The following is a 27,882-nucleotide window of genomic DNA, read 5'->3' as shown; positions in this document are numbered from 1 at the left end:
TACAAGACTAGACATTTATAAGCATAAAGAACACAGATACAAATCGGGTTAGCAAGGATGCCGACCCTGCTCCACGAAGGCTCGGGTGACCGAACGCTGAGGGGAGCTTCGGAAGCACCTTCCACCCGAGGGCCCGTTACTGCACAAGGGACCGCTTGGGGGAGGACTGCCTCTTCTCCCCCAAAACATCTGATACTGGCCATGGTCAGAGAGGTGATGCTGAGCGAGAGGGGCCGGTGCTGGTACCGGTCCAGTTCAGCACGCCTCTGTGTCCTGGTGCAATTCCAGCTCCAGGCAGCAGCATGTTTCCCTGCGTGTGATATTATTTGGAAGCACACGTTGGCATTTGTACATGCACAGAGGCTATGCTGAGACCCCCGGGGCCAAGTGAATGACAGACACCCGGAGGGGGTGGTCTCCATGCCCCCGAGCTGCAGAACCAGCTCCAACCATCCCAGGACCCTGGGAGCACTCAGATCTGGATAGAAAGGGGCTTGGTTGGGCCGTCCCTGGAGACAAGATCCCGCTCCCTGACACTAGCAGACTGAAGCTCTGGGGCCCCCTTCACCCTTTTGCAGCAGGAACAGAGCCTGCCTGTGGGGTTAAGGGCACTGCCAGCCCGCGCTGGAGCCGGGGGGTGCGTGGCTTCAACCCCTTGGGACTGTCGGGTTCTGGGGAAAAAGCTGGAGCTGGTTCTCTGAGCCACCGAGTCGAGGGGACGCTCCCAGGAGATCAACCCAAGATGCAGCTCCTCCCACTGAGAGGCCCCAGCGAGGCCCCGCCCCTGCCCAAAGTCCAAGCCCCTCCTACCAACTCCAGACGGACCAGCGGGGGCGGGGCTCTTCTGCGACAGACGTCACATTTACCCCACCACTCCCGAGTCAACGGCGACTGCAAGAAGCCGGGTGAGCTTCTCCGGCCAGAGTTCAGAAACGGAGAGCCGGTTTTGCCCGCGGGGTCTACGCCTCCGGGGGGTTCGTCTCCACGTGGGAGGAGCCAGTGCAGCCGACACTGGCTCTACAGGTAGCACGGCTGCTTTCAGCTGCCACTGCCATCCAGTCCACAGCCACCTCTCTCCTGCTTGGCATGCTGGGATACAGGAGGAACAGATCCAAAAAATGCTTCCGCCGTGGGTGTGGGTGATGAGACCGACGACAACAGCCCAGTGCATCCTGTCTATACAGGTCTGCCCAGTCCTGGGTGTCAATCCAGAGCCACCCCTGTGGCATGGAGGTCAAGCTGGCCTGTCCTCACCCAGGAGCCCCAGGTGCAACGTCTCCCAGCTAGAGGCCTGGCCTGGGCTGCATGGCCTGTATACACCCAGCAGCGCAACGGGAGCACGTCTCCCCGCTCCGTCGCATGGAGCCTGTGGGCATTCAGCTCCCTGCCCAGCCAGGAAGGGTATCTCCAGAGGAAAAGGCAGCGCATGCTGGGTCCTGGCCATGAGTCCTCCTGCAGGCCTTTCCCTGCATATCCTAGCTATGCACCTCTGTGGCCATGTAGAGCATCCCTTTCGGGGGCTGGTGGGAGGGATCCAGACCAGTCTCCCCAGTATAAACTCCCTCCCTCCCCACGATAGCTGCCATAGGAGAGAGCTGCCTGCCCCTTCCTTCATCTTGGGGGCCATGTGATGGCCCCATACCCACCACTGCACCGGGGTGGCTGCAATGGAGCGGGCCGCATGGATATGGAGATGCTCCTTTCTGGGCAGTCCCCTCTCGCCCCCATGCCCTGGTCCTGGCTGGGTGCGACACCCACCTCAGTCTCCTGTGTGACGCTGGGTAGAGTGCCTTGCACGCACCTTGGAGCTGCTCAGCAAGGGCCCCTGGCCCCATGTGTCCATGTGCCCCTCACCCAGAGTCCTCAGACTGCAAAGCCACGGCTGACACCTGTCCAAGCTGGGGCTGCCCCAGGAGTGTCCCCAAATCCTCCCCACATCATGGCGAGCCTGACGCAGCTCCACTCAAGGAGCACAGTGCTGCCCAGGTGGCTACGGCCCCCCACAGTGCCCCATCCCTTCTGCCAGCTGACCAAGGTCACTCAGAGCAACAAATAACACTTCTCCAGGGGCATCCAGCTCGGCCCAAGCACGGGGATCAGTGCCCAGAGCTGCAAACTCCCTGCAGCGGGGGCCAGGCCTGAGCCTCGTGGCTGGGTAGTGTCCAGAGGTGGCTGCACAGCAGCAGAGGGTTGGGCCCACTTGGGGTCAGAGGAAGCAGCCCCAGCCGGCTCTGCCCCCTTCCAGGACATCCTCCTTACGCCCTCACTCCTAGTGCTCCAGCCCACCCCAGGCTCCTGTGTTAGGAGAGTCTAAAAGTCTGAATCAGCGTCCAGCAGCTCTGCATCCACGAGGTTCGTCCGGGAGTGGCCGGGGGCAAAGGTGGCCCGCCAGCCCTGAGTCCGTGGCCCATAGGGGTCCAGCTTGGAGGCAGAGGATGGCAGGGGACCAAGGCAGGACTGAGGGGCAACACAGCCCCTCATGCTGCTGTGCCCCAGGCTCAGCTCCTCCTGGGGCCTGCTCTCAGGGCAGAAGGGGTTGCTGATGAGGTGCAACATGCCCGGGCACCGGTGGTCCCGGGGGAAGAAGCTGGGTCTCAGTGCGGGGTAGGAGCCGGGGAGCAGCGTCTCCTCGACGAGCCGGGAGTCACGGGGGCCAGCAACCAGGCAGGTCTGGCGCGGGAGCTGGGGCAGGCGCGGGACGGAGCTGGAGGCTGGCGGGGCGCAGCAGCCCCCGTCGCAGGGCAGGGGTGCAGGCCCCAGCGGGCAGACATCTTTCTTCTTCTTCTTCCTCCGCTTCTTCCTGCGGTTGCTCCGCTGCTCCAGCTCAGGCGAGATCTCGGCCTCCACCACCCACAGGTTGGGCCTGTCCTCGGGTGGCACTGAGGGCGCAAGAGGAGGGGGGAGCACGTGAGCACGCAGGGGAAGCCTCCGGGCCAAGCCAAGCGCAGTACATACGCACTATGTTCAGTCCCACGAATGCACGTAGCTATGAGCGCCCCCTGCCTGGACATGGCCTGGGGAGAGTCATTTCTCCTCTCTGGGCCTCTATTTGCCCATCTTTAAAATGGGAGCTAAAGGGCACTGGATGCCGGGGTAAGACATGACTGTAGAACAGCCCAGAACAGGCATCGTGCCCTGGCTATTAAAATGCAGCTGCTTCTGGGGTGGAGTGTGGCTGCTACTCCACGGGGGTTGAGCTGGCCAGCTACTGGGGCAGTGCAGGTGGCAGGATACGAGTGCCCCCTGCCCAGACACGGGGAAGATGCTGGGGGGAGGGGCTGGGGGAACATCACCCCGCTGCTTGGGTGTCTGCCTCGTTAACAGCTTGGGAGCATGGAGAGCTTTTTCAGTTCCGGGATCTTGGCCAAATCCCAGGTCCCCCAAGGACACCCATTTTAAAGAAGGGAAAATGGAGGTGCAGAGAGGAGAAATGATGCTCCCCAGGCCATGACCACATGAGGGTCAGAGCCAGGGACATGACCATGGTCTCAAGTCCCCTGCCATTCCCCACGACAAGGGGAGCTGGCCTCATGGCCACAGCCTCAGCCTGGATGGAGTCAGTTCCCAGCTCTGCCACAAACTCTGTTCATGGCCTTGGGCAACTCCCTTCACCTCAATTTCCAGCTGCCCTATGGGGTGAACAAGACTTCCCTGGTTTCCCAGAGGGCACAGGTCAGGGGGCTGGCACCCAGCGTGGGTTCACGCAGGGCCTAGCACGTGGCTTTGGTGGGGAATCTCTGGTGCTTGCATCCGACATGCTGCTACCCTGGCACCTCTGCCCACCCCATCGCGCGCTCGCAAGGACTTGCCAGGGGTGGCCATGGGTGTGATGGAGATGTCCTGCGGCAAGATGGCACCTCGTCGGGCCACCATCTTGGTGACGTGCTGAGCCCAGGCGGAGGAGACATCGGCTGACGGCTCGTTGAGGTCGAACGCCAGACCGGCTGCAACAAAAACCGGGTGGAGGTGGGGAGGAATCTCTTTTAATGTCCACTCAGGGCCCATCATCTTCCCCAGGCTACCCCACCCCGACCCGGGGTTCTTCCCGCACTGCCGTGCACACCGCAGGGGGACCTGGGGCCCGAGAGCCGGGCAGGGAGTACTACTTAAACACCCTGCCCTCCCCAAGTGCCACTCCAAACCCCCTTCCCCTGCCAGATCTGCTGTCCTGCTTTCTGCCCCCAGCCTTATGCTCTCTGCCTAACTTTCTGCTCTGCTTTCTGCTCTCTGTCCAATCTACTGCTCTGCTCCCTGCCCACTCTGCTGATTGGCCTTCTGCTCCCTGCTGCGCCACTGCCTGCTCTGCTTTCTGCTCCTTGCTCAACCTGCTGCTCTGCTTTCTACTCCCCACGTGTTCCTGGCCTGATCTGCAGCTCTGCTAGCTGCTCCCTGCCCAACCAGTCATTGAGCTGCCTGTTCCCTCCCCGATCTGCCATGCATCATGTACACAGGCTGCCCGCGCCACTTGTGCCCCCCGTGCTTTGGAGGGCAAGGCACTCGGATGGCCTGGCACAGGGGCCATGCAAGCCCCAGGACAGAGGGAGAAATGCACTCCGAGGTCCCTCCTTGGCGCAGACACACAGCACGTCTGATCCGAGAGCTCAGTCTCCTCCAGAGGGAGGGTGGAGCAGACGCGGGAAGCACAGCACTTGGGCAGGCCTGAGATGGGCATCTGCTCCATCCTCCAGTAGCCCCCAGTGCAAAGCAGCTCCCCTGCCACCTAGTGGCCAAGCCCTGTCAGAGCGCCTAATGTGGACCGCTGCTGTGCGTGGGGGACCCAGCCCTCGCAGCAGCGTGAGCCGGGGTAACCTCCCGCAGAGGAACCGTGCCATGCCCGTGCCCTGGGGGCAGAGCAGAGTGAGGCCAAGTGGGGCTGGGCCTGAGCTTTAAACCCAGTCCCCTGCAATGCAGCGGCACCAGGCCGTTGCCAGCTGCCCTGAGTTGATGGGTCTTTGCAGGAGCATGGACATTCAGCCCCTAACTAAGCACCCAGGGACTTGCTGGGGATGGCCAGGGGCGCGATGGAGGTGTCCTGCGGCAAGGCAGGCCACCACCTTGGTGATGTGCTGAGCCTGGGCAACTAGGCGCTTTGCTCTGGCTTCCCTCGCTCCCCCCAGACTCCATGCTAAGTGCCCAGCAAAGTCCCTCCACCCACCCAGAGCCCCCTACCAGCTCCCTGCAGCCCGAGGTCGGTCTCAGGCTACCCCCAGCTGCAGCTGCAGCAGCAGAGCTGGTGGGGGGGCAATGTGGTAATACCCCCGTTGTGCCCATCACTGGACATCAAGGGAAGCGCCTCACTTCCACCTGACTTGCAACAACCCCAGGAGCTGGGGAGCATCTCCTGGAAGTGGGGGAGCCCCTGAAGCCCTGCCCTGCCCAGCTGGGGACACACCCACGGGCCCGTCGTGCGAGACAGTGTGCATGCTGAAGGACAGCTCCTGCTCGGGGTTGTTCAGCAGCTCCTTGCGCTTGGAGAAGGCCTTGGCGATCATTTTGCTCTTCTTGATGCGCTTGGGCTCATCGTCACTCTGCCCAGTCAGCCTGCGGGCGGGAGGAGGACACACGTGGTAGACCAGGGCAGTAGCACAGTGAGGCCAGATCCTGGCCTGCCCTTGGTATGAGCTAGCTTGCTCATGACTGCCCAGCTGCGGCCACAGCCACAGGGTTCAGAGGCAAGGACAGGGCATTTTGGCCTCCCCGTCATTCCCCTGTTGACTTGCTCCAGCCCCTGGGCTCTGGGCTGCTACCTCCTCCAGCTGGCCATGGGGGTAGCTGGATGGCCTCCGCAATTACCCACACCTGAGAGCCCCTCCCAGCTCTCTGCAGCTCAAGAGCAGTGGGAAATTCGCCCCCAGCCAACTTTGCAAACATATTTCAGCCTCGAGCCAGCAGGAACAGGTCCAAGGGGGAAGGACCAGAGCAGCCGGGCCTACCTGCACCAGGTGCGTCTCCATATCAAGAGCGTGGCCTTGGTCCACACCCAGGTGCTCATGGAGATGCCGGTGCCGAACATGGCGAAGAGGTTGATTTTCTCCACCAGCAGGCTGGGCCGGTTCTTGATCTCGCATTCGGGGATTGGCTTGTTGGTCTGGGTGGCGATCGTCACGTTGGCCTCACACCTGCATGAGAAACACGAGCACTGTGTTGCACAGACAATGTGCCGGGTGCCTGGGGCCGGAGACTCCCTGGAGACGGGGAGCATGCCTGCACCTCGAGGGCAACTCCTCTCCTTGCTCAGGGGAACAGGGGAGCAGCTGCTTCCAGGACTCAGGCTCAGGAATACAGGAACTGCATGTCTCACCCTGGCTCCCACCCCTGCCCAGATGCCACAGTGATGGGCAAGGTTGTGGGGGAGCAGGGCCGGAGACCAGGGTGGACTCACTGGAGGGTTCAAGGAGAGGGTGGACAGCTACTGGCCAGGGATGCTCTAGGCGTAGCCATGCCCGTGCTCTGCTATGGGCATTTCCCAGGCTTCTGGGCTTTGCTGGTTGCTGTATGGGGCTCAGAGGGAAATTTTTCCCTTCCTGTTGCTACGCGTGTCAGGGTGTTTTTAAACTTTTCCCAGAGGCACTGGTGCTGGCTGCAGCCCAGGCTGGGGATGGCGACTGGGCTGTGCCAGTGCTCCTGCAGGGACGTAAACCTGGAGGTTGCTGGCTAAAGGGTCTTGCCCTTCTACTCAGATATCGTATTTGGGGTCAGGAAGGAATTTTACCCCATGGTCAGCTTGGTACAGACTGGGGGGGTGGTCTTTGCCTTTCTCTGTAGTGTGAGCATGGCCCTCTTCCTGGGACCTCCTGGGCCTATATTAACAACCTTTAAAGAAGCAGGATGCTGGCTGCTGCGGTCCCCCTGCTTGGCCTGTGGCAGGTTCAGGCGTGAGCTCTTGTGCAGTGTCAGGGGTGACTGTTGTGTTGCTCAGAGGCTGGAAAATGGGTTTGTCTGGGCTGGTTTGGAGAGGCCTGATCCTGCCCCAGGCAGGGGTTGGACCAGATGTGACCTCTGGAGCTCCCTCCCAGGTGACTTCTCCCTGACTGGCCCTGCACTGCAGCCTTCCCGGAGCAGCGGCCCTGGGATCTCCATGTGGTGGGTGGGCCCGGGCGCTTTCAACTTACAGCACGTACTCCCGGAAGCTGCGCTCCCACTCGGCCTGGTTGAAGAAGTCGTAGAAGTGGCAGCCGAAGGTGATGAAGACGAAGCCAAAGGCCAGGAAACCGAAGATGCCTGTGGCGGGAGGGCAGGCAGGTCACATAAGCTGAGACCAGGTAGTGAGGGGGTGTGGGGAGAAAACAAGGGCACATGTTTCTCCCCGGGATATCTCATTCGAGCATTGCACTGGTTGTTGCTGCACCTTCCACCACTTGGGTGACCTGTGCCCAGGGATCGCTGGCTGCGGCTGAGTGCAGCCACCTCTGGGGTGGAGCAGGGCAGCCCTGGCACCATGAAAAAGATACCACCTCCCACCTGCACTGGGGCGAAGCCCCAAGCTAACACCCCCTTGCTGGGGTCTTTTGAAGCTCAGGGCTCAGCCAGGCTGGGCTCCCCAGGCATCTCCTACCCCAGCCTGTGCCCGCTCTGCTGGGGGCTCTGGAAGACCCCCGCCCAGGGCAGCCCCCCTCGGTCCGCCGCTCACCCAGCCGCAGCATGGTCTCGTTGATCTTGCTGGCTGCCTTCTCGCTCAGCAGCCCGGGGTGGTTGCTTTTGATGGAGAACAGGGTCATGACACCTGGAGTGAGAGATGGGGTCGAGGTCAGGCTGGGCAGGGGTGCGGGGCCAGCAGAGGCTCAAGCCCCGGGGCTGCGGAGTGGGGAAGGGCGAGCAGGTCTCACCCACTCGCACACAGCAGCCTGCCTCCAGCACCCAGGCTTGGCCAATCAGAGTAGAGAACCTGCTGTGCCTGAACCGGCCCTTAATGGCTGAGCCCCGGGGCGATGCTCTGGGACACCTCTGCTACCCTAAGGCGATGGGGACAGGCCCCCCTACTGGCCCTCCCTTGGGATGCGCCCACACCAGACCTGGCACCGCTCTGGGTGGTCCTGGCTGCTGCCCTTCGTCTCTCTCTAGTGGCTCATTCATATACTAGGATAACAACCTCCTACAGCTGCCCGCTCAGGGATCTCTTCCTGGAGCTCAGGCCATAAGAGCCCCCTGCTTTGGCATTGTAGGGACCATGTTCAACTCCCCTTGCCCCCCTCCACGTTGCCACGCACCCACCTCTGATGAGGAAATAGCCCCCCACGATCAGCACCAGGCCGATGGGGGCCAGCACGAAGCCGGCCCGGTAGCGATAGTTCTTGTATCCCACAAAGCAGATGCCACTGACAGAGTCGCCGTCCACCTGGTAGGGAGCAGAGTCATTGGGCTCAGTCCTTCCCCCGCCCCAGGGGAGTCGGTGGCGGGGGGAGAGAAGAAGCTCCCCCAAGACTCCTTCCCCCTGAGCTGGAGGTCTCCAGAGCACAGGCCGGGCTGTCAGTACATGGGGGCCTTGTGCAGGGCCGAGGGGCAAAGGATCCACCCTATGAGATGCCAGAGTTTGGTAGATGCCCCTGGCACTGGGAGGGGGTGGGACGGGCCCTGGGGTGTCTCCCTGGAGATGCACTGGTGCAGGAAAGGCATGAAATGGGGGTGGAGGGGCACGAGGAGCTGGAGAACACTAAGCCCACCTATGAGAGGGTGGCAACCAAGTCAGTGCATAGCGGAGAAGCGAGACCAGACACCGCTAGTTTTGTAGCAAACCTGCCATGATTTCCAGAGTCACCCCTGGTCCTCCTTACACAGTGGGCACATGGCCATCTGCCGTCGTGGCAGGAGGGGCTTTCAAAAGGAGGTAGCTGCAGCGACAGGCAGGTTTGCACACAGCTCGTCCTCCCACTTGGTCTCCTTTGTTTACCAGGAATGGCACAGATTGCAAAACTAGAGCATGTAGGCATCCAGCAGCTGAAGAGGCTGCAGAGCACCCTGCCAAGAACTGCTAGAGGCACTGAGGAAGCCTGGGAAAGGTCCCTGCTACCCAGGCAGGGCAGAGAGGTCAGCAGGGGGATGGGTCAGCTGTCCCGTACCTGTGCCACAGCTAGGATGGCGACAGTGAGGACGAAGGGGATGGACCAGGTGACCAGGTGGAAGTAGGAGGTCTTGCCCACCAGTGGCTGGTAGGTGGTGCCCAGGGCCTTGAAGGAGGTGTGCCAGGCATAGGTCAGCATGACGAACCAGATCACGCCCGACATCAGGGAGTAGTAGACGATGACAAAGATGATCACGCAGGACAGCGTCTCGTTAGAGCTGGAGGGGAGGGGGAGATGTCAATGAGCCCTATAAGGAAAGGACTGGGGGGGGGTCCATCTCCATGCCCCACTCCACTGAGATTGGTTCCTTGCAGATATACCATCTTTTCTTGTATATGACGCACCCCCAAATATAATACACATCTTGCTTTTGAAAGGCAGAAGGAAGGAAAGAAAGAAAGATCTTTCCTTGCAGGAAGTAAATGAGTAGCTGCAGAGTGGGAGCTGAGCCTGTTCATCGTTTTGCTCCCTGGGGATGGCTGCAGATTTTATGCCCCATTTCACCAGGTAAGTGGTAGAATCTGCTCTTACCATATTTCTCACATATAATACACACACCAATTTCCGCAGCTGTTTTTTGGGGGAAAGGGGAACGTTGTATTCAATAACGTATGGTATCGAGCCCAGCATATGGCAGCAGCCAGAGTATCCCCTGCTGGACTGAGGTGACAGAGCAACCTAAAACACCCCAGAGCCATGCTCTGGTCTCACTGGGGGCTGTGCCCAGATCTCCAGTACCGCCGGTCTCCCCCTGCCTTGACACTGCCTGGAACATGCCCATGGGATGGGTGTGCACAGCACCCCCCAAGGGCAACACCATGGAGAACGAAGGAGGATCGGGGCAGGGGTACTTACGTGGGCTCACCCAGCCTCATGGTCCCATCGGCCCGGCACACAATCTCACCGCGGGCCCCGTCCATGAACTGGGCCAGCCAGCCGATGCTGCCCACGAAGAAGCAGGCGTTGACGTAGAAGAGGATGACAGCTGGATAGCGGTTTGAGTTCTTCCAGTCGGCGACAAATGTGGCCTGGCGGGGAGCAGGGGATGGGGAGGCAAAAGCAGGAGAGAGGGGTCAGCAGAAGGGCTGGGGCAATAAAGCGTATTCCTCACATACAACATGCCCCAGAATATAATCCACACTTTTCAAAAGACAGAACGGAGGAACAAGATCTTCCCTTGTAGAAAGTAACTGAGTAGCAGCAGTGAGGGAGCAGAGCCTGCTTCTGCTCCCTGAAATGGCAGAAATATACATCCTGCACATAATGTGCACAAAAATGTCCAGCAGCTGGTTTTTGGGTAGGACGTGCATGTTGTAGGTGATAAAATATGACACTTGTCCTGTGCTCGGGAGTAGAGGCAGCACCAGCTCTAACCAGCCACCAGGGCATGCTCTAAGCCAATGCATCACCCCATCTAGTCCCCTCCCAAGACCAACCCTGGGCATCCTCTCTCAGCCCTGCAGTAACCCTACGCCAGCCCTGGCACTCACCAGGGTGAAGAAGGTGCAGAAGATAGTGACAGAGCTGAAGGCGGCGATGTAGACGTGCATCTCGTGGTGCTCCCTCTCAGTGAAGAGCGGGTTCTGGCACTGGATGCCGCAGCCCTCCACATCCTCGTACCAGCTCTTGGGGTTGTCCGTCCGCACCAGTGGCACCTCACACTGCCCCGAGCTGTTGAACTTGATGTTCTGCACTTCATTCTGGGGGGCAGATGAAGACAGAGGTGGGGGCAAAGGGTTAGCAAGGCTGGAGACGACCGGGGAGGGACTGGACCATCTTCAAAAGACATAAAGGATGGTTGTACAGAAGACAGCGATGGTCTGCTTTGTGGCCACAGAGGACAGGACAAGGAGCCATGGGCTCAACTTGTAACGAGGGAGATTGAGATTGGATATCAGGGAGATCTTTGTCCCTCTGAGGGCAGCTCAGTGCTGGAGCACGTTCTCCAGGGGACTCTGGACTCCCCATCACTTTTAAAAGCAGGTGAGATACACCCAGGGGCAGATGTAGGATTTTGGAAAGCGGGGTGCAGATGGTGTGGCACTTCATCACATGTAACATGGCACCTATTTTTCTCCAGTTAAAGAGAAACTAGAAGCTTTACTAATATGCAAGGGGAGCAGCTCTATATTATTTAGTTTAGGGTCAAAGCAAAACCAAATATAACTATTGGAACATGCACTCATTTGCAAGACTATATATAAAGTTTTAAAAAAAACAACACATACAGTGAAAAACAGTCAGAAGATATTGCGTGGCGTTAGTCCTGTAGTCATCATAGTTAAATGAACATCTCTTGTTCAGTTTCATAAAACAAAATCTAGCCTTCTTGGGCATCTTGACCGTACCTCCAATGCTTCACTGTCAGTCATTTTTACCCATGAGTTCACATGACCACGCCTGAGTTAAGGTTTTTAATTAGGGCTAGAAACAGCCTGCAGGACTGTGAAACAGAAGAGAGACATTACTAGGAAGGGTTAACAGACAGAAGCATTACAGAAGAAAAGATAGTTTGATTAGTGAAACATCAAGACAGTTAAAAAGCAGAGAGGGTTGTTAACACCTATAGAGTGGCAAGAGATTAGCAGGAATTAGGGAGATGCCAGTGAACTGAGGTTAATGGCTCCTTCCCCGCTGCCTGAATAGAAATGCTTCTACCCCTCCGGGGAAGCTGGTTTTAAAGCCTGGGGGAGCAGAAATCAAAGGGGGATGCGACTGCACTCCACCCCTGGACATGCCTTTCTCTAGGATGGTTCAGATGGGAGCAAGGAGCTGGATTAGACAAGGAGCTGGATTAGACGTGGCTCTGCTGCCCCCATGGCCCGGTGGACGCATCAGGGCAGGGTGGGACGGTCAGCACTGGGCAGGTGTGTTTGCATGTGCCCAGGGGTCGGCATCTCCTTACCGGGCAGCCTTCTGGGAACCGGTCCAGACCGCACTTGAGGAAGTCGGGCCAGCCCCGCTCCCGCTCCACGATGGTGCAGGGCCCGCGGGTGGCCTGGCACAGGGTCTGGCTGGGCAGCTCCACCTTGCCATCCTCACACTTGGGCATGTAGACAGCGCAGAGCAGGGGCTGGATCACGTCCCAGCAGCGCGGGGCGTTCCTTAGACCTGCCCGGGGGGAGGAAACATGTGTCGGCTGGGGTAGTACAGCACAGTGCCCCCGGTGACTGCACCAGGTAACCACCCTGTCCCTGCCCCCCAGGTAGAAAGAAGCAGTTTGGGGACCAGTTTTAACGGATGGCACCAGGAAGTGAGCCAGCGTGGGGGCTGCTGTCAGTCAGCAGCCATCAGGATACAAGTGGGGGGCACAGGCATGATGGGGTTAATGCATCCCAAGTTCCCAGACACCACAGCTGTTTCCCCCCCTCACAAATATGCCTCCTCATCCGTGTTCCCAAGAGCCTCCTCTCTGATTACCTTATTTATCTGCCTACCACACTCCCCTTTCCCCCACAAATTAGTGAGTGAAAACTGGAGGTAGGGAGGGGTCTCTTAAACAAGGAGATTCATTTTGAACGGCTTGGATAACTTTCTGCCTTCCCCAGACAAGCTTCAGGTCTCCTTTCGGGGCGCATGTATGCAAATAAATATGGTACTTTTTTGTGCAGCTGTAGCACGTAGGGACTGCAACCAATGGTAGCGCTCCGGGGTGCCAGGGCTGCATCATCAGAGCAAAGCAGGATGAGAAGGGGGTCCATTAGCAATTGCCAGCTCCCCAACAGAAGCCAAAGCAGATGCCCAGCTGAGCCCGCAGGATTTGAACCCAGCACAGCCAAGAAAGCAGGTGGAGGAAAGTCCAGACTACCACGAGGCAGGTGGTCAGCCCCAGCCCACCCACGAGCACCGAGGCAGGGAGTTCGATGACCAGGAAGAAGCTATGGGAACCCCGAGCCTCTGGCACAAGGACTATAAAACCACTCCTAATTCCTCCTGGATTTGTCCCAGCGACAACCTGTGCGAGCTTCTGGACCTCTGCCTTGCCCGTTTGGTCCCAGCCTTGCTACTGTCCATGTTCGGACCTCCTGGCTCTGATCCCCCATCCGCCCTGAGCACGACACCGCCCCGACCCTTGGCTTGATGACTGGGACTGCAACAGATACCTGGTGTGACACTGCCTGCCTATGGTAGCTTGCTAGGTGACTGCCCACAGCCCGGTTACAATGGAAAACGAGGGTGGGAAGGGATCTCCGGAGGTCACATCTAGTCCATCCCCCTGCTCCAAGCAGGACCAGCCCCAGCTACATCATCCCGGCCAAGGCTTTGTCAAGCCAGGTCTTCAAAACCTCCAAGGATGGAGAGTCCACCACTTCTCTGGGTAAGCCATCTCTGTGGTTTACTACCCTCCTCGTGAGAACCTCGAGGCTAAAACCAGACAATACAGCTCTGGGGGGGTTGCAACAGGCCACTATGACCAGCTGGAAAACAAGGAGGTAGATTCTGGGAGAAACATCAAAGGCTCTCCCTGCCCCCCGCTTCATTGCTGATTTTCAATGAAAAGTTTAAAGTTGATATAAATTTTTTAATTTGAAAAGAATCACGGTGTTTTGTGCGGGAAGCTCACCCTCTCTCACCTGCACTGACTTAAAAACGAACCTCGTTTAACCTTCCCTATGAAAACAGCTAAGAGAGGAAACAGGGCTTTTCCCCACCCCTGAAAAAAGCCACTCTTACAAATATTTGGTTTGCAAACCTCGCCATGGAAAAAAACCACCTGGAAATTTGCACCCGGTTTAGGTCCAAAAAAGCTCTTTTTTGTTGAAAACCAGGTCGAGAGGAGTAAGTCTTAACGGGCCGGAGCAGCCGCTAGAGGTCACTGCTGCATCAGACTCCCACGGTCCTGAGCAGGCCCCAAGGTGAGGCCAGGTGAGGCTAGGGCCGGGGGCGCTGGGCTCAGCCCAGCACCCGATCCCCGCAGGATCGTGCAACCTGCCCTGTGCAATGCTAGGAGCACCGCCCGGCTGCAGGGAAGGATCACGGTCCTGGCAGCGGCGTGGGGGGTATGCTGGAGGGCGTTGGGGGAGGGATGGGAAGTTGCTCAGGGCACTGAACCAGCTCAGTCATTAATGCTTAAAAGGCTGCTTAAAAAAAAGAAACAAATACAGAGGAAAGGCAGGGAGGTCTCCAGTGGTTTCTCCTGCCCCTTGCTCCAAGGCACCTTCCCTGCCAGGCCCAACACCTTTCCCTTCCAGCTCCTGGCCAAGTGGCAGGGACAGGATCTGCTCCCAGGAGCAGCCCCTGGGCTCAATGGTTTGACATCCCTCCTTGCAATAGGGTGGCATGGAAAGGACTAGGCTGCCTTGAACCTCCTTTTTTCTGGTGCGGGGGACAGACTGAGGCTGTTTCCCTGCTCTTTATTCAAGGCTCAGCTTCCAGCCCAAGACCCAGCGAGTTGCTGGAGCTGGGTGGCACCGAGACAGCTCCCTCTGCATCGGTTCACCTTGCCGCCACGGCTGGGAGCAGGCTGCCTGCTGCCTGCCTGGGCAGACAGCGCTGCCTCTCCCTGCATGTCTCCTGGCATCATCGATGCAATCCCAGGATGCACCAGAGGTTTGAACCAGCCCCAAAGAGGAGGGGACCCTGCAGCTGACTCACCCCGGAGTCGCTCCCGGGACACGTCTAGTCCTGCCACGGCCGCCAGCTCCAACGCAGGAGGGAGCGGCCTGCTCGATGCAGGCTTTCCATGACCCTGGCACCCCGAGAGCAGCCAGCGAGGGGCTGGAGGATACTGGGGCAGTGGGTGAGGGCTGGGGGCCATGGCAGGAACATGGGAAAGGACCTGTGAACACTGCAACTTCCACAAGCGTCCTTCCCCTCTGCCCCTCCTCACCCCCGTCAAGCCACTAATTATCTCCGCCTTCCCCCTACACCCTTGTAGTCCTGAAACCAGGCAGACAGACACTTGTCTAGGCTGAGTTGGATGGGGATGAGCCTGCCCTGAGCCTGGGGCTGGACTAGGCGAGGTCTACCCCAGCCCGGCTTCTCTAGGTTTCTGTCCACGGAGAAGGCATGGAGGGGGCGTTCCTCCCTGCCTGGAAAGGAAGCGTGAGCCTGGACATCAGGACTCAGGAGTCCTTCACCCAGCTCTGCGAGGGGAGCGTGGTATAACAGCTACCGCACAGGCACCAGGAACCTGGGGTCTCACTGCGGCACCTCGCATCAGATGCAAAGCACAGTGCCGGGAAGTCCCCGTTTGCCCCGAACAGGCTCATGCCAACAAAGCCCCCCGATAACTGAGTGATGGGAGCGTACGAGCATAACGTGCCCCATGATGCTGTGTCGGAGACTATCTGTCAGGGGGGTTTTAAGCCTTGCTAAGAGGCTGTGGCCCAGGTTGGGGATGGCAATTGGGCCACTGCTCCTGCTGGGATTCAAACCCGTGAGTCCTGGCTGGAGGGTCTTGCCCCTCCAAGACAAAAACCTCTTCATTTTGCTTCCCACAGACAGGATTCCCGCAGCTCTCACCCTGCCCAGGGCAGCCCAGGGGCATCACTGGTAAGCCAGATCAGGAAACAGCTATGTCTCGGGGCAGGAGCACACACAAGCCACTCGGGGCACTTCCACATGGTGCAATCAGCTTGGAGGGTGGGATCAGAGTCGCACCCTGAGGCAGAGCGGGGCCTGAAAAACCCCAAACCCAGCCCGACCAGAACACAAACAGGAGACTCCACCAATGGCCTGTTCGGGGAAGGAGCTGTCTCCAAAGCCGTTGGCTTGAATGACCCCAAATTCTGCCCCATGAGCCCAACCCGCCGCTACGTGGCACCACAAAGGTCAGGTCTCAGCCTGCAGATTTCAGAACGCCGAGAACAGCCAGCTTTTAGATGCTATACCCATGTGCATACCATATGCTGCCCCCCTCCCCCCAAATAATACATACACCTGCTTGGGGAGGAGCACAAGTACAGAGAGGGGGCTCGTTGGTCTAGGGGTATGATTCTCGCTTCGGGTGCGAGAGGTCCTGGGTTCAAATCCCAGACGAGCCCTATTGGACACCAGTGCGTGTTGACCTTAGCAAGGCTTTTGATACACGAAGCACAAGCTGGATGAAAAAACTGGAAGGTAGACAGAAACCACCGGGCTCATCCATGGCTCGATGTCTAGTTGGTGGGCAGTCATAAGGCCAGTTTTGTTCAATGTCTTCATCAGTGACCTGAAAGATGGGCATGCAGATGACACCAAGCTGAGAGGAGGAGCAGATATCCTGGAGGGTCGGGCTAGGATTCAGAGTGACCTGGACAAACTGAAGGATTGGGCCAAAAGAAATCTCACGAGGTTCAACAAGGACAAGTGCAATGTCTGCTCCTAGGAGGGAGCAATCCCATGCACCAGTGCAGGCTGGGGCGACGGGCTGGGCAGCAGCTCTGCAGAACAGGACCTGGAGGTGACAGGGGACAAGAAGCTGAACAGGAGCCAGCAGTGTGCCCTTGGTCCCAAGAAGGCCAACGGCATCCTGGGCTGCACTGGTAGGGGCGCTGCCAGCAGTTCAAGGGCAGCAATGCTTCCCCTCTTCACAGCACTGGGGGGGCCACATCTGGAGTCCTGCATTCACTTTTTGGCCCCCCACTGCAGAAAGGATGTGGAGAAATTGGAGACAGTCTAGTGGAGGGCAACGAAAATGGTTCAGGGGCTGGAGGACAGGACTGGTGAGGAGAGGCTGAGGGAACTGAGCTGACTGAGTCTGCAGAAAAGAAGACTGAGGGGGATTTAATAGCAGCCTTCAGCTCCCCGCAAGGTGGGTGCAAAGAGGATGGAGCTGGACTGATCTCAGTGTGGGCAGATGCCAGAACAAGGAGCAATGGGCTCAAGCTGCAGCAAGGGAAGTTGAGGTTGGATATCAGGAAGGATTTTCTCACTAGGAGGGTGGTGAAGCACTGGAACAGGCTCCCCAGGGAGGTGGTGGAGTCTCCATCTCTGGAGGTTTTGAAGACCTGGGTAGACAAAGCCTTGGCTGGGATGACGTAGCTGGAGCTGGTCCTGCTTGGAGCAGGGGGTTGGACTAGATGTGACCTCCTGAGCTCCCTCCCAGCTCTCATTTTCTATGACTGTGAAGGGATAGGGAGGCAATTCATATATTACATCGGACAGGGATCAGGGCAGCCTCTATCCCGACCTCTGTGCATCACCAGCTGCTCCAAGTCACCCAGCCACCCAACACTTTAGCTAGACAAAAGCACTCCAGCCCTAGGAGCCTGTGGGTTACAGAGCACTGGAGAAACCAGGGGCCACCAACATCCACAGCTCCAACGTGTCTGAGGAGCTGGAGGTGTAGCAGCACAGCTGGCCTGATGAGCCCAGCGGGTGAGCATTATCTGGTCTGACCAGAAAGGCAAGTCCTTCCTGACCCCACCGGTGAGCGAGACCCACCAGGCAGGCAGCTCCAGGTACAGTCTGGCCCGTCCAGCTGTGTCGGGCACTTTTGGAGCAGCTGGCACCCTGCAGCCAGCCAGGGCAAGGGTCCCTTGGTAAGGGCAGCATTCCTACCTGACCCTCCAGGTGTCAGCTGAAGTGTGCGACTGAATTTTGCAAGCCACCAAGCAATAGCAAGCTCCTCAACCCCCGGCTTGGCCGATCCAATGGCCACGTGCTCTCCCAGTTAGGAACTGGTGCCATCTTCCCAAGCTGAACTTGTCCGACTGCAGCTTCCAGCCGCTGGGCCTTGCTATGTCTTTGTCAGCAAGACAGACGAGCCCGAGCTCTCCCTCCCACCTGGATTAGCTGCCTGCGGCGCCCGAGTCCACGATAAGGTGGACTCCAGTCTCCAGTAGGTCCGCACTCCTCTCCCAGTCACAGCCCAGTCCCGGGTATGGTGCTCTAGCACAGGCCTCGTAGCAGAGCTGTGACCAGAGGCAAGACCCCTTCCATACTTCTCTAACAGCCCCTTTTTCATACACCCAAGAATCACAGCTTTCTGCTCAGCACCTCCTGACAGCTTCTGCAGGATGCTCACCCACAAGAGCCACTGAGGCCCTCTGCGAGTCTCTGCTTCTCACACCGAGCTCTCACCTTGTACGTATACCCTGCGCTGCTGGGTCCGGACACGCATCCTTGAGCCTGGCAGCACCTGAATATGCTGTTCTGGGTTATAACCTTTAACCCCGAGGTTCAGATCACTCTCAATGGTGATGCATCTCCCTCCCGAAAACATTCTCGGAGTCACCCACCAGCTTTTCCGGCAAAGCTTTTGGGGCATCATCGAGATCACTGATACTATTTAAACAGCTGGCAGCTGGTGAACCTGGCTGGAAACTGTCCCATACGTTGCGACCTCCTGGCTAGCTGCTCCGTGGGGATGTCTGTCAACGAGCCACGTTTCAAGCCGTCTAATCAGTGCCCTGCTTGTTCCAGAAACCAAAGGATCACGTGGTGCTAAGTCGAGCGCCTGGGAGGAATCCAGGCCCAGGTTATCAGCACAGTCCATCGGCCAGACCCGCGCTGTTTGACAAGACCTACCTTCCACACGACCAAGCTGATTAGCTCTCGTTATATTTTTAGGCTCTAATTCTTTGTTTACGGAGTCTCAAATGCTCCGTTCCATGATTTTATCTGGGATCAGCATCAGGTGAACTGGGCCACAGTTACCTGGGACTTTGCTTCCCCCTTTTCAAATGCCTGGAATGACGCTGGCAATCTTCCAAACTCTGGCATTTTCCCACTTTCCCCAAAACACAGGATTTGTTGAACATTTAGGGGTTTAGAGAGGTCCACAGATCGTTCTCTTGAGAGTCTTGGGTACAAATTATCCAAGCCAGCTGATTTTGGTTTAGCAAATAATGCTATACGTTCTCCAGTGCTACAGGCAGCAACATTTCAATTCTATCCACCGTGTTATATGGGATGGCTACATCCAGACACAGAACAGTAATACCTGGTGATCGTTTCAGAGAATCACAGACAATGAGGGCTGGAAGGGAGCTGAGGAGGTCACATCTAGTCCAATCCCCTGCTTCAAGCAAGACCAGCCCCAGCTACATCATCCCAGCCGAGGCTTTGTCTACTTGGGTTTTAAAACTCTCCAAGGAGGGAGAGTCCACCACCTCTCTGGGTAACCAGTTCCAGTGCTTTTATCCTACTTGTGAGACAGTTTTTCCTAATATTAAAATTCAAGTTCCCGTGCTGCAACTTGAGCCCATTGCTCCTTGTCCTGTCATCTGCCCCCACTGAGACCAGCCCAGGTCCATCCTCTTTGCAGCCCCCCTGCAGGGAGGTGCAGGCTGCTATCAAATCCCCCTCGGTCTTCTCTTCTGCAGACTCAACCAGCCCAGTTCCCTCAGCCTCCCTCACCAGTCCTGTCCCCCAGGCTCCACAACCATTTTCATTGCCCTCCACTGGACTCTCTCCAATGTGTCCACATCCTTTCTGTAGGATACTGGACTCCAGATGTGGCCTCACCAGTGCCCAGTAGAGGGGGAGAATCACTACCAATGCAGCCCAGGATGCCATTACCCTTCTTGGCACCAAGGGCACACTCCGTATCACCATTCAAAGCTTTGCCACCTACACCTAGCAATGCACGCAAAACAAATATTTTTTTGTTGTTGTTTTTAACATATTTAATTTTTTTTAATAATCTTTAACTGTATTAGCTACTGGTATTTCACTGATCCATTTAGCTTCCCTTACCAGTTGCCTACGTTTTAAACTTGCAACATATTAATTCCCATGTATTTCCATTTTTCCTATCCATTCCTCTATTTACTTTATTACCACTCCCACCTCTCTGCACAGTCAGGATGCCCAGTATAACTTTGTCGTGTCCGCAGACCTGAGACCTTTTGGTCATACACGTTCATCAGCATTTCCCACTGGATATGTAGTGCCCCCAGTCATGCTAGTGAGTGCTGAAAGCTGAGGGAAACTGCCCCTTTTGAAGTGCCAAGTACATGCCTTACCCCTTGGTGCCATTTTCTGATTACACAAGGTAAATGCAACCTTGTGCTCACTCATTTTTAGGGCAGTGATTTTCTGTCCCTCGTCTAGGAGCTGCTGCATGTTGAGTGCAGAGCGCCGTGTTAAAAAACCCACATATTATTCTTCAACTTTCTGAAGACCATTTTGTGACTGTGAGCCAATAAATGCCGCCCCCCACCTCCCCTTGCTGAAGTCTCCAGTGCTTACACACTTGTTCTTCCTATATGCTACAGAAAGTTGAAGCTGCGGTTCCCCCTGTTCCCTAGTGAGATCTGGTGACCTATAACAGATGCCACCTGACTTCAGCCCTACTAGGACTTTACTCCCAAAGCACCTGAGGTCCCGAGACCGACCGGTTTATTATACTGAAACAGGCAGCAGTGTCTTGGACATAAAGCAAAACCATCCTGTCCACATGGATCAAGACACAGCCCCTGATTTCACCATTTCAGTATTGAGTCTCACCTTCCCGAGTCTCCGTAATTCCTAACAGACACGGACTTGGCAAGACAGACTGAGCTTTGGAGACCAGAAAGCTAGAGACTGGTTATGCAGAGATGAGCCAGATGTAGCTGTGCTGGGAGCATGGAGCAGCTGGGCACCAGATAAGATCCAGACGGAAAGGATTGGAGGAAAGCGCAGATCAGGCTTAGCCACAATCATCTCAACTCAACTGCAGGACGCCCGGGAAGACGCCAGAGAGAGAAGAGGTGCCTATGGATGGAGAACCGAGGGGCCAGGCCCAGAATGAGACCTAATTTGGGGCCTATTTCCAAATTCTGCTGTTCTACCAGGGATGGTTTGAGGTCAGGAAACCGTGCCCAGCAGCAAGAGCCCAAAGACACTCAGTCTGAGTAGCCGGCCAAAGGGAAGGTCGCAAGATGACTCAACCACAGCCCAAAGGAAACGGCGATTCCCGAGGGCAGCTGGCTCTTTCATCCACCGGACAGAGGCAGTACGTCTTCCAGTGGCTGGAAACTGAAGCGAGATTGAGTCAGACTCAAAAGGAAAAGGTGCGATCATGTAACGGTAAATGAGCATGCGGGTGTGGAGCAGGTTTCAGGGCCAGAAGGTGCTGAGAGTTAGAAATTAGGACCCCAGCTTTTCCAGCTCTGCTCTGGGACTCAGTTTCCCCACTTGCCCAAGGGGAAGAGGCTTCCCCTGGTCACCAGGTGCCCACCACATGCTCTGAGATCTGCTGTTGGAAGTCAGGAAGAAAGGCGAACGTGCCAGAGCGACGTACAGATGCTCCTGCCCCGGGATCAATGCTCCTTTCACGAGGGAGAGGACGCGCTTCCTCCGGACCCCCCAAGCAGCAGCCGTACTCGGGCTGCGTCTCCGGAGAGGAGCCCTGGTACCACTTCCAAAGGGGCAGCTCTGGCTTTGAGACCCCGGCCCTGGCTTCCCTGGGGACCCGTAGCACGCCCGGATCTGGGGCAGCTCTGGGAAGGATGGGGGGGTTATTCCTTGAAAGAGGTGGGATCACAGCGCCGGCAAATCTGCTCCGAAACAGCTCATCTTCATGGTGCCCTCCAGGTCCCTCTGTGCTCACATGGGCTTTATCCATCCTCCCTGGTACCATAGCTTTTTTTCCCCCTGTCCATGCTGGGACCGTCTCGCCCTGCCCAGCTCTCTCAGCCTCTTTCTCCTCAAACTCAGGCGCTTGCACTTACAAGAAAACAGTGACAAAACTCTTGTATTCACCGGGGGACAAAACCCTCCAATTCTGTGAAACGTTATGTCGCGGGGAACTGAGCCGGGGGATGTCTTCAGGCGCCGCGGCCAGATGTATGCTGCCCTCTGCCCCTGGGGTGAACAGGGCACCCAGATGTCCTCCATGCAGCCTGCCCACACCGACTCCCCCGCCGGCACTGCAGGCTATGGTGCAGCTGGCCCGTTACAAGCCCCCACCCCGGACAGGTGGACGCCTGCGTGCGGGTGCCTAGGTGCTAGAGCAGAGAGGGCTTTTACATGCCCTGCACTGGCTTTCAGGGTCTAGCACCTCCCCAGGGCCCCCGTACCAAAGCAGGGGCTGGAGCTGTGTCCCCACCACCAGCTCCAGACGGAGAGGGAAGCTAGGAACAAGGTCCGCCTGGAAAGGGCCCATCTCCCCCCTGCACTGACAGGCCCCAGGCTGCGCCATGCATCGTTAGCATAGCAGGCAGCCCCGGTGCACTGAGCCAGGCCTCCCCCGACCCACTGCAATGGCATGGAAACACAGAGCCCCCCCGCCACATCTCTGCTTCCCAACAGGGATCCCTCCAGCTACAGGGGCTTGGGCAGGCACCTTCCCCTGCCACTCTTTCCCACATGCTGGGAAAGACCCCAGGAGGCAGTGCCGTGTCCTGACCAGGCAGCTGCAAATGCTGCGTTGGCTACTGATCAAGTGTCAGCACGTGCCGCGGCCCGCTCTGCTGCAACGGACTGACGATTCAATGGGGGCCACGGCCTCCAGAGCCCAACAGATCTTCTGGGACGGCCCGTCATCGCTGGAGCAGTTTGGTCCCAGGAGTCTGCATTTGCTCAGGGTTGCTCTAACTCTGCTCGCGCCAAAACCAACAGGAGATTCTCTAGTCTCTTCGACAGGAGATGACTTAAGCCATCGCCAGTGGCTCAGGAAAAGCCCCGCTGACAGTGGTCCAGAGCAGGACCAGGTATGTACACCCCTGCACCTGCCTCCCCTCCCCTTCCTGGAGCAATCAGTAGCAAGAAGCACCTTCTACGGAGGCGAGTTCTCCCTGCAAACCCCAGGAGAGGCCCAGCGAGCCCGCTGGCTTTGTGCTGAAGTCAAACCTACACGTAGGGGCAAAAGACAAGTTAGACATGGCTCCGAGCAGGACCCAGGATGGGTTAGGCAGCGTGGTTAACTTGTGGAATTCACCGCCACAGGAAGGGATGGGGCAGATAGCGCCGCCAGGGTCAGCAGGGGACTGGCAATATTCGTGGAGCATAGATCGATTTGTGGCTATTGAACAGGAGGGTTGGAAATGTTTCCTCTGGCATCTGTAACCCAATAAATGGTGCATGCCAGGGATGGTATTCAACAGGGGACAGATTATAGCATCATAGACAGTGAGGGTGGAAGGGACCTCAGGGGGTCACATCCAGTCCAACCCCCTGCTCCAAGCAGGATCAGCCCCAACTACATCATCCCAGCCAGGGCTTTGTCTACCCTGGTCTTCAAAACCTCCAGGGATGAAGATGCCACCACCTCTCTGGGAGACCTGTTCCAGTGCTTCACCACCCTCCTGGTGAGAATGGATATTAGGAAAACCTATCTCAACTTCCCGTGCTGCAGCTTGAGCCCATTGCTCCTTGTCCTGTCGTCTGCCCCCACTGAGACCAGTCCAGTGCCATCCTCTTTGCAGCCCCCCTGCAGGGAGCTGAAGGCTGCTCTTCAATCCCCCTTGGTCTTCTCTTCTGCAGATTAAATCAGCCCAGTTCCCTCAGCCGCTCCTCACCAGTCCTGTCACCACCCTAGACAGCTACCAGGTTCGTTGCTCTCCCCATATAGCATCCACGCTTGCCACTGTCAGAGGCCGGGCTACATGGCCCATTGGCCCGACCCGGTTTGGCACTGCTTGTGCTCTCAGCAGGTGTCAGCTCCACTCACCCAAGCATCACCAGCACCAGGCAAGGTGACAGCGAGGGGCTGTGCAGCCCGGCTGCCAGCCTCCAGTGGTGACTGTAGCAGATGCTTTAGAGCCGGGGTGTCGCACTCATCCCATCCCGTCGGTTGGATCAGTAACGCGGGACCGGATGGGATGCACAGGGCTCATGGGCCAGAGGACACAGCTCTGCAGGCCACCCCCAGCTCATGGGCTGCTTCTTTGACACCTGGAGTCTATGCCCAGAGCACATCTAGAGTGATTCGTCCCCGGTCAGACCCCCCCATGCACCGGCGGTGGGTAGCAAGTCAGAGGACATAGCCCCCCGTGGCCCGGTCCTCTGTGAACTGGTCTCTCATCCCTTGTTGAAGCCAGTTCTCCCTGCCCCTACAGCCTCCTGTGACGGCTGCACAAGGCTAATGGTGGAAAACCCTTCCCATCTACAGCTGGGATTTGAAGCAAATCACAGGGGCTGCTGGGCCCCCTCCACTGGCCTCCTGTATGGGGAATCACAGAGAGGCGGGGCTGGAAGGGAGCTCCAGGGGTCACAAACCCAGGATTTAACCTCTTAGCAAAACTACTGTCACCCCTGACATAAAACACAGGACACCTGAACCTGCCCCAGGTAAAGCAGGGGAGCCACAACAGCAAACATCTATCCGGCTTCTAGAAGAGGTTAATATATGCTTGAGAAATCCCAGGTAGAGGCCGTGCCCGCCGCTATAGAGGAAGGCAAACCCCCTGCAGTCTGTACCAATTTGATCCAGCGGTAAGATTCCCACCTGACCCCAAATATGATGCCAATCTGACCCTGAGCACAGGGGCAAGACCCTCTAGCCGGCACCCTTTTGGGGCTGGTGCCAGCAGGAGCACTGGCACAGCCCAGTCCCCATCCCCAGCCTGGGCTGCAGCCAACATGCAATGACTGAGGAAGGCTTAAAAACCCCCTGACACACGGAGCAGAAAGTTGGGGAGGGGGCAACAAGCAAAGCTCAGAAGCCTGGGAAGTACCCACCGCCGAGCACAGGCAGCGCTGCACCTAGACCACGCTCTCCTCGAACCCCTCCACAGCTTCCCTGGGCCTCTATTCCCCGCCTCCCTGCTCAAACAGCAAAGAAATTTTTCCTAGTTTAGATCCCATCTAAACGCCCGCTGCTGTAACTCCAAGCCACTGGTCTGCATCCTTCTCTCTGCATCAAGAGAGAAAAAGGTGCCCCCCCTCTTTATGGCAGCCCGTGCCCGCGGCGCAGCCGTGCTGCACGTCGCACGAGCCCGAGCCACCCGGCGCAGCGGGCTCCGAGTCCCTGTGCTCCTGGCTCTGCTTCTCAGCGCGCTGGGATACAGGCTGCAACTCAGGCGTGCCCACAACCGCCCAGGCGGCCGTCCCGATTCTCCAGCTCGGTCCGTGAGCGAGCACTCCCCCAAGGTGAAGGCACAGAAAGCAATACAGCGAGGCCACCTCGAGCCGCGACCAGTGCCCCATATCGCCCGAGGACGCTGCGCCGAAGAGGCTGCCAGGCACGTCCCGGATACCAGCAGGCTGGCCTGCCCGGGAGGGGTCTTTTCCCCATCGCGGCTGGGGGAGTTCAGATGCCACGGCCCGTTCAGGGCAAGGAGGCCTGGCAGTGCCAAAGTGGGGTTGTCCTGCTGCCAGATCGAGACCATCCTTTTTTTGTTTTTGGTAACAACCGGTGTGGAGCAGGCCCAGCACCGGAGGAACGGGACCGTCACCCACTGCCGGTCCCTGCAGCCCCTCACTCAACACCCCGGGCGGTGACCAGCCGGCAGCACGTTGGGGCGCAGCCCCAAGCCCCGAACTCGCTGCCTCTTCCCTCCTCGGCTCCCAGAGGCGGCGGGGGAGTGGGGCTGCCGCAGGCCGGCTGCCCCCGGGGACGTGGATTTCCCGGGGAAAAGCCAAGGCCTCTGCCGCGGAGACGAGCATCCCCCGGCTCGGCCCTGGCGGCAGCCGGGCAGCCCAGCGTGGGACTGGGCCCGGCCTGAGCAGACAAAGAGCAACTTTCTGCCTCGCGTTTGGCTGCGAGCGCCTGGGGGGGGAAGCGGCCTCCGTCCACCCCGCCCGGAACGGCACTCCTCCCCCGGGGCCCCTGCCGCAGCCCCGCCGGGCCCGCGCTGCCAAGGGGGCGCCGAACCCGGCTTCCTCGGCCCCCGGCCTGGCGGCGGGCCCGAGCCCCGGCCCTTACCCGACCAGAGCAGCAGCTTGCCGTGCGCCTCCTCCTGCGAGCCCGAGTCTCCGGCCAGCAGCGTGGAGGTGGCGGCGTAGGGCAGCGCGGAGCCCAGGCAGGCGTTGTAGTGCAGGCGCTCGCAGGGGGCCGCCCGCTTGCAGCGCTCGGGCGCCGGGCTGGCGTCGGGCTGCGCCCCGCGGGCCAGCGCCAGGGCCAGCGCCAGGCACAGCAGCGCCCACCGCGCGCGGGCCATGGCGCCCCGAGCCCCCGCCCCGCGCCGCCGCCGCCCGGCCGAGTGCGGCGGGAGCCCCGGCCCGGCCCGGCCCGGCCCCGCGCTCTTTGTTGCGCTCGCGGCGCCTCAGGAATGCGGGCTGGAGCCGCCCCGCCCCCGCGGGGGGAGCGCGGCCGGGCCGGGCCGGCGCGGCTAACGGCCCACGGCGGGGGCTGGCACCTCCGCGGCCGCAGACTCCCGCTCCGGGGCCTTCCCGCCCTCGAGCGCGGGCTGGAAACCTGCGCCGTGACAGAGCTGCCCTCCCCCGCGGCCCGCCGGGCCCCTCACGGGCCCCGAGGCAGGGAGGCGGAGGCGGAGGCGCGGCGTCGGGCCGCACAAACCGCCGCGGTTGGCCTCTCTTCCAGGGGACACGAGACGACTCCCCCCCAGCAGAGCCCCCGCTCCCGTAACAGGTCGATGACAGAGGCTCAGGAAACCCAAGCAGCGCCGTGCCCTGCTACAGAGGACGAGGGATCCCCCCGGCCCGGCCCGGCCCAGTCCGGCCCCCAGTGGCACGGCCCCAGCAGGAGCCCAGGGGCGGCCTGCTCCTCTCTGGAGAGACAGGGGCACAGGGCTGGTACAAGATCTTCTGCCCACCGCCGCTTTTGCCCAGCTTTCCCCTGCGGGACCGGGACCGGGACCGGCTCCGACAGGGTAGCCGGGACGGACCGGCCCTTGGCGCAGCTTGGGGAGTCGGCGTCGCTGGCAGCCCCTCGCTAGGAGGACGATGGTCTTCCAGTGCCGGGGGGAGCCATCGGCGAGTCTGCAGCCCACGGAGGAGCCCCATCTTCCGCTGCGGACACAGCAAATTGTTCTGGGAGGAAGGCGTGGATCCCGGCGGTGGATCCCGGCCCAGCTTAGCAAAGGACGGGCTGGCTTTCGGTTGTGTCATACACCTGGCTAGCACAGCTTGAGCGTGAAGGGTGTTTTGGCTGTACACACATCAGACTAACAACCTCCCCGGTCCTTTCTCACGGGAATCCACCACTGGCCGATTCCTCCTTGGTCACTGGCTATTTCTACCCAATTTTTAATTCCCACTCTTTCCCTAGCCCGAGTGCACCCCCTCCTCCCGCCCCAGCGCTCAGACTGACGGGGGCACACATTGTATCACTGCCCTAGAAGCAAGCCGATGCACGCACGTAGTGATTAAATACCCAGTGCTCCCCGCCTTCCTAACTCCCCCCCAAGGTAACCGAGGAGCAGCAAATGCCCAAGGAAAGGACAAAAGAGGATTTTCTTTTGTCTGTTCCCAGCTCTTTACAGGCGGAAGCCAGCCCCGTCCCGGTGGGGGCAGGGAGGCCCACACCAAGGCAACCCTTGTTTTCCCCCACCAGTGCAAGGTGCACGTCCTTTCTGCATTTCCCATCCAGCCGCGCAGCTCCAGCTGCAGCCCTCCAAAACCTTGTCCAAGCGCTTCGTGCTGGGGCTCCCCTCCAGCCGCGCACGAGCGGAGGCTGGTTACTCCTGGCTTCTTGGATGCTGCAAAGAGAAAAGCAGAGCTGGGGGTGGCGGGAGCCTGATTATACCGTCCCCAAACCAGATCTAGGTCCCGGCGCCTCCCTACCCCAGCAAGCCGGAAGCGTGCGGCGACAGGGAACGGCTTGTGGACCAGCGTGTCCGTTTGCACGAGAATGGGAGCCGTATCCCGGCCCGTTCCTTGCTGGGGTTCTCCCAGCAACAGTAAGTCTGCTTTTCAGGCAAACATCAGCCCTTGAGGGAAACATTCCCAGGCCGCCTGCTCCTGGCTTGCAAACAACTCCTAGCCTTGCCCAACTCGCCATCAGCCCGCCCAGGAGACATCAAGGGCGACACAGCCTTGCCTTAGCAAGAAGGGTGCGACCTGGCAG

General features: G+C 58.8%; 1 protein-coding gene and 1 non-coding gene across 2 annotated transcripts; one reads left to right on the top strand and one right to left on the bottom strand.

Annotated features, from left to right (window-relative positions):
* SMO (smoothened, frizzled class receptor) lies at nucleotides 1-26,328 on the bottom strand. The gene is made up of 12 exons (XM_090041474.1): nucleotides 25,780-26,328; nucleotides 11,965-12,170; nucleotides 10,550-10,759; nucleotides 9,915-10,087; nucleotides 9,057-9,276; nucleotides 8,212-8,335; nucleotides 7,631-7,723; nucleotides 7,113-7,221; nucleotides 5,934-6,119; nucleotides 5,393-5,541; nucleotides 3,810-3,944; nucleotides 1-2,879 (listed from the first exon to the last, which is right to left on the bottom strand). The coding sequence occupies exons 1-12, from the start codon at nucleotides 26,012-26,014 to the stop codon at nucleotides 2,311-2,313; spliced, it is 2,409 nt and encodes an 802-aa protein (XP_089897600.1). The 5' UTR covers nucleotides 26,015-26,328; the 3' UTR covers nucleotides 1-2,310.
* Nucleotides 15,974-16,045, top strand: TRNAP-CGG (transfer RNA proline (anticodon CGG)). Its single transcript has one exon. It is a non-coding gene; the product is annotated as a tRNA-Pro (tRNA).
* Nucleotides 26,329-27,882: the final 1,554 nt, after the last annotated feature.

The sequence above is a fragment of the Crocodylus siamensis genome, chromosome 4, assembly GCF_052110815.1.
Source record: "Crocodylus siamensis isolate JL-2025a chromosome 4, ASM5211081v1, whole genome shotgun sequence".
Lineage (NCBI taxonomy): Eukaryota > Metazoa > Chordata > Crocodylia > Crocodylidae > Crocodylus > Crocodylus siamensis.
Note: the sequence above shows the minus strand (reverse complement) of the source record. Positions and strands in the feature narration are given on the sequence as shown.

Coding starts and splice junctions, on each gene's coding strand:
- SMO (XM_090041474.1), bottom strand. CDS start 26,014: ATGGCCCGCGCGCGGTGGGCGCTGCTGTGCCTGGCGCTGGCCCTGGCG. Junction 10,760..11,964: donor GGTTCCCAGAAGGCTGCCCG/GTAAGGAGATGC, acceptor TCTGCCCCCCAG/AATGAAGTGCAGAACATCAA. Junction 3,945..5,392: donor CTCGCACGACGGGCCCGTGG/GTGTGTCCCCAG, acceptor TTTTTGTTGCAG/CCGGTCTGGCGTTCGACCTC.